General features: G+C 37.0%; 1 protein-coding gene across 1 annotated transcript in view; it reads right to left on the bottom strand.

The window, feature by feature from the left end:
• LOC106101792 (enhancer of polycomb homolog 1) overlaps positions 1-5,640 on the bottom strand; it is a 60,966-nt gene that overhangs the window by 7,223 nt on the left and 48,103 nt on the right. Inside the window, exons 5-12 of the mRNA XM_013281128.1 lie at positions 4,838-4,964; positions 3,798-3,986; positions 2,770-2,878; positions 2,305-2,374; positions 1,640-1,764; positions 1,169-1,257; positions 684-864; positions 5-195 (exon numbers count right to left, since the gene is read on the bottom strand). Of these exons, the coding sequence (XP_013136582.1) occupies positions 5-195; positions 684-864; positions 1,169-1,257; positions 1,640-1,764; positions 2,305-2,374; positions 2,770-2,878; positions 3,798-3,986; positions 4,838-4,964 (1,081 nt within the window). The remainder of the gene's footprint in view (positions 1-4; positions 196-683; positions 865-1,168; positions 1,258-1,639; positions 1,765-2,304; positions 2,375-2,769; positions 2,879-3,797; positions 3,987-4,837; positions 4,965-5,640) is intronic.

The following is a 5,640-nucleotide window of genomic DNA, read 5'->3' as shown; positions in this document are numbered from 1 at the left end:
CGGCTTGACGTCATCGTCCGGTTTGACGTCGGCGTCCGACTTGACTTCAGCGTCCGGCTTGACGTCGACGGTCCAGAGGCCGGGGTTGCGCGCGAGGTGCCGCCGGAAGGCATGTCGCCAGGGGTACTTGCCGCCCTCGTGGTAGTCCCGCGTCATCTCCTTCGGAGTGCGATGAGCCTTTGTTTCCAGTTCCACCTGGAATGCAAAGAATAAGTTACATCTCAGAAAAATTTGAAAAATTCCGGGCCTTAAAGTGTAGGGTAAATATTTGCAAAACTAACATATACCAACTTCAAGCCTCACCACCATAACACCAAGCTAACTTCAATCAATAGTTAATAGTAACAAAGTACATCAAAAACCTAAGCATATTATTAAATTAGTGATCATTGCTATAGCAAGACCTTACATCAGGGGTGACAAACCTTAAACCCTTAAATGCATGACTATTTTGAAAAATATTTTTTTTCTTTATTTTTTCCTTAATCTATGTCCAATTTACAACCCGTTTCAATTTATGGTATTTTAAACGAAAAAATCGTGCATTTAAGAGCTAAGTACCAACGTCTCATATTTCTAATGGGATATATAATACGATTATAGATATACTTTGTACATTTATGGTCAGTAAGGTGTCCAAGATATTTTTGTATTATTGGTGGCCCCTACGTGGCAGTACTGACCTCCTCGTCCCTGAGCAGGCGGTGGTGCGTGGAGGCGGGGAAGGTGAAGGGCAGCCGCGGCCAGAGGTCGTCGAGCGGCGTGGCGAGGCGGTCGAGCAGCACGCGGCCGCCGCGGCCCACGCGCCGCCGCGCGAACCCCACGCACCGCGTGTACGGCTGCGTTATCGACGTCAGTGTGAACCTGCACGATACAACACTCTTAGAGTACTGCAATATTAGCGTTTATTACTTGATTTTTAACTTCGTTTAAATACTAAGTTGCCGTCTAATAATGTACAATATTTAATTCGCGATACAAGCGGCGCCTCATGTGAAGAACCTGGAGCAATTCTCAGTACAGTAAACTGAAGTTTGTTTTTATTGCCTTCTTTTTATTTTATTTTTTTTAAATAGAATGTATATAATATATTTTTAATGTAATAACTGATACATTTTACTTTATAATTATAGAATAGTATTTTATAATTTAAATTGTTTAACTTTACCTATGCCTCTCATCCAGTTCGTGTTCGAAGAGACCATCTTTTGATGTGCAGTCAGGATCCACAGGGTCGCCGTAAAGAGTTGAAGTCGGCTGAAAATACAAGAAACATTCTAACAAACTGACAACCCTAGTAATTAATAATTTATAATAACATAAAAAATATTTCATAGCTTATCCGCTAATTGAAGAAGTTTTAACTAATGAAAAGTAGTTTAAACTAGAATGAAAGAAGAGCCATTCATATTTCGTTTCCTCAATTCTACAAAAAAATTACAAAATACGAGGTTACTAAGTGTAAGAGCGAGCCCCTGCCATAATTTAATAGCAACGGCTATAATTAAAATCGCTATAAGTAACATGTATTTTAAAATCAATCATTCTACATTTGTAACTGGAGCAGTAAATGACAAAAACAAAGTTATTTCGAGTAATTATTGATGTTATAGTTTTAGGATGTATATGAGAATATAACCATTTCATAGTAGCAGCCGGGCTTGCGGCGGAATGCGAAGGGTCCATCGTCGAAGGTATCAGCTCGCGGGCTGGCCGCGCTCGCGGGCACCCCCTCCTCCTCCGAAGACGTACACACGCCACACTCTGAAACACACAATACGTCTCTAAAACAGATATATATGTCAATACGACTCGAAGGACCAACAAAGTACAACCAAACAAAAAAAAAAACAATTCTTTGACTTAATTACAATTTCCTCTTGTAATTTGTTATAGAACTATTTTCCGTTCAGAAACACACAAATAATAATTACACCTTCTGAAGTTGATACGACTTCTCGTTATAATGAAAACGTACTTTGGAACTTATTAATAATGTGGTAATTTAATGGGGTATTACAAACTTTGACGCATAATGAGAAAAGTTAGCAAAACTTGAAGTGTGGAAATACTATTTAACTCAAGTTGCGAATCGAAATAATTTACATTTTTATCTGTTTTAAAGTTTTAGCATGAGAGTAAAATAATACTTAAATGAAATAAATTTTACGCTTCTAAGAGATGGAATGCGGAGATAAGGACCGGTGAGCGCACTAAATAAGGATATAAAGTTATGGAATAGAAGATATACTACTATGTATATATAAAACGCGTTTTAAACTGTCTGTCTGTGTGTGCACTCACCTCGCAGCCCCTGCGCGGAGCCGGCGGCGTGGTGCCTGTGTTTCCGTCTCTTGTATGGACGCTTCTCTCGCTGTAAGGCAACCAATTACGGGAATAATACCACACACTTTGACAACCATTCGGGTAAAACTACAGCCTTCCATTCATTGAAAGGCTTAAGAAAAACTGTGGAATTGAGGATTTAGTAGGCGTCTATCCAAGAATCTTATAAAGTTCAAAGAGAAAAATACCAACACAAAGTTATAATAAAATACGGCAAACTTCTTGAAAGTTGCGGAAGCCTTCTACGGATTGAAGTTGGACCAAACTTTACACTAACAACTTTACGTCTTTTGAATTATTTTTATCGACTTTTAATTAGATTCTCACCGTTTTTATGAGATTAAATACTTGTTCAGCTTATTGATCGCTTTTTCTAAGTAATGTTTTTGTGGTATTGTTAATATTAATTGCGATGTTCCTCACCTGCCTGGGCTGGTCTACTGGTGTGGGCGGGGCGCGCGGCGGGTAGTGCTGCACCGCGTACGCCTCTCGACGGAAACTTAAAGTCGATATCGGCACCGTGTTGTATTGCCTATGCAAAATAGATACAATTTACTTTTACATTATATGCACTTGTATCTAAATATCTGATATTTTTTGACTTTAATGTTTCCTTTTAAATATATATTTAGTGGAAAATACACTGGAATTAAAGAGAAATGTAAAATTTATTGCCATTACGATATTTCCCTTATCAGTTATTTTGTAAAAATTGTAGATGTGCTTTATCAAAATTCGGGATTTTCAAGTTTTATGTAAGAATGTGCAGTTAAAATTCTTTGAGTTTGGATTGGACCTCGAGATATACCTAGTCCAAGAGACATTTCGAGTTATTTATTTTAAAAATATACACACATATAGATGAAATATTTTGAAATATAACAATCTCTGTGTTGAAAATGTTTAAGAGTATTATTAGAGCGAGAGTAAACTTGTGTAATATACTTAAAGTTGTGAAACAGTAAGAGCACTTGAGTGCAAATAAAACAGCTTCTACGGAACTGCCTGTTCCCGGATTCAACTAAGATTCGTAGCGAAGTTATAAAATACCGCAACGGCGTGTGTTCCAACTTTATAAAGACTTCTAGTTATTTTGTTTTCAACAAACTTATTCTAACTTAAGTAAAGCATAATTTGTTCTCAATCATTTTTTTATTATTTTTCAATTTATCCCTCGGGTACAAGGTAAGCCAAACTACGGCGGAAAATAATGTCCCTAACTTGAAGAAATATACTAGCTGGGATTCATTGAGACCCATAAAATGTTGAAAATAGTCCACGTGAACAATCATAGATAATTGTGACGCAAATGATATGTAATAAAGATACATATCTTTTTTTACATTTAGTATTTTAAATGTAAAACGATAGGTATGAGATAGTCTAAGGAACAGAGTTACATCTCTTGCGAGATATAACAGTTTTCATAGTTATTTAGATGTTCTGCTCACCTGGCGGGCTCCGGCAGCTGCGCGGTGAAGTCCCCAGCAGCATACCGTCTCTCCGCCAGCAGCGCTGTGAGGCGCACCAGCTCGCGCTTGGCGCGCTCCCGCCGCGACACCATCTCCAACAGTGTGAGGGCACGCGCCAGCTCGCGACGGAGCTTCAACATCTTCTCGTACGAACTCTCGTCGTTTTTCCTGCAACAAATACGTGTTTAACACATTTATTCATAACTAGCTTTCGTCCACGACTCTGTTCGCGACGAATTTAAAAAAAAAACTGAGAAACCTATTTGTTCTTCCAGACTATCCTCTACGTCTATGCCAAATTTCATCGAAATTCGCTCAGCCGTGTAGGCTACAAACTCTAACAAACATCCATAAATGTAAACTTTCGCATTTATAATATTACTATGATGTATGAATTATGATTCGAAATTTATGTTTTTTAAGTTTTTACCATAAACGACATTAGTTTCGAGAGAAGAATACGACTAATTTAATTTGCATCACAATAGAATCAAGAGATTGGATGTCTTTCTCTCTCATCTCTAACCTCCTGTGTCAGCACGCCAAACTTGAGGCGCAATTTCCCAAAAAACATACATTTTGAGTTAATTCTTTTTATGAATAAAGGTGAGACATCCGTAAATAATATTAACCTATCTTACCAATGTTGTCTCAGTTTTTTTCATACGATAATTGCAGTCGAAACTAACTATTTTATTACAATATCCAATATTAAATTTTTGTTAATCGCTTTTATCCCAATACATAATGTTGTTTTGTTGTTCTTCGTTTCTCGAAACTTTCAAAGAGTACCAAACTATTGTATACTGGGATTGGTTTTCGTGTAAACAATAGTTTGTACTTGTTTGTTGTTTACTGACGGAACAACGTGAAAGATGTTCAGTGAATGTTACAAGGGATATTTGAAAAGGTCTTCACCCTATCTGGTATCCATAATTCATATTTTATTTAAAAGACTTCATTATTAAAATAACCTGTGGATCTAACGTAATATAACACCACAGACTATGTATGCTAACCTATTTTTTCTGGTCTGCATTTTCTCTGTTCTTCTTCTGAATGCTAGATAAGGATTGTTCGACGATTGCCCGGGCCGATGCTCCGTCTTCACCGACAGGATGAGAGGATGTTGCTGCAAAACATTAATTATTATTTACAACTAGAATAAAACAGTAAATACACTTTATAATAACTAAACGTTTACGTCGTCATTCATCAACTTTTAGCCTAGAGATGGTTCCCTGATTAAATTTCGAAGGTCGTCGTTGACAGTTGAAAATTCTGTTCTCCTCAAGACTGCGTAACACACAGTACAGAAATTTACAAGATCCGAAAATATTTAGATTGAAGACAGCAAAATTGGAAAACTTTTTTGACAAGGGTATATCAGTGATAGATTTTGACAGGCGCTTTTTACATAATACGTCGATCAGAATTCTGTCAAGGATATTATGCTACTTGTTACGTAACTAAAATATTTATTTTAATAACAAGAATATGACACAAAAATTTTCTTATTCAATACTGTGTCTGATTAAAGGGATTTTACTTAATTCATCGTCTGCTAATAGATACCATTTGTAAAGGCTAGGTTATCAAACTACCTTATGACAAACGATATTTTTTACAACCTTTCTATCGCCATTAGATGGACTAACATGCCGCGGTTAGTTTCGCAAATGGAGACTGTTAACTTACCCGCTTACATAACTAGTCCCTCCTTACCCTATGTAATTTACCGTCTTGTAAACTAGACGTTATCGCTTAGCGACAGTCTAACATCTCTAAAGAGTTATTTCAAGCTATCGTTGTAGACAATCGT

The sequence above is a fragment of the Papilio polytes genome, unplaced genomic scaffold, assembly GCF_000836215.1.
Source record: "Papilio polytes unplaced genomic scaffold, Ppol_1.0 DF823935.1, whole genome shotgun sequence".
Taxonomy (NCBI): domain Eukaryota; kingdom Metazoa; phylum Arthropoda; class Insecta; order Lepidoptera; family Papilionidae; genus Papilio; species Papilio polytes.
Note: the sequence above shows the minus strand (reverse complement) of the source record. Positions and strands in the feature narration are given on the sequence as shown.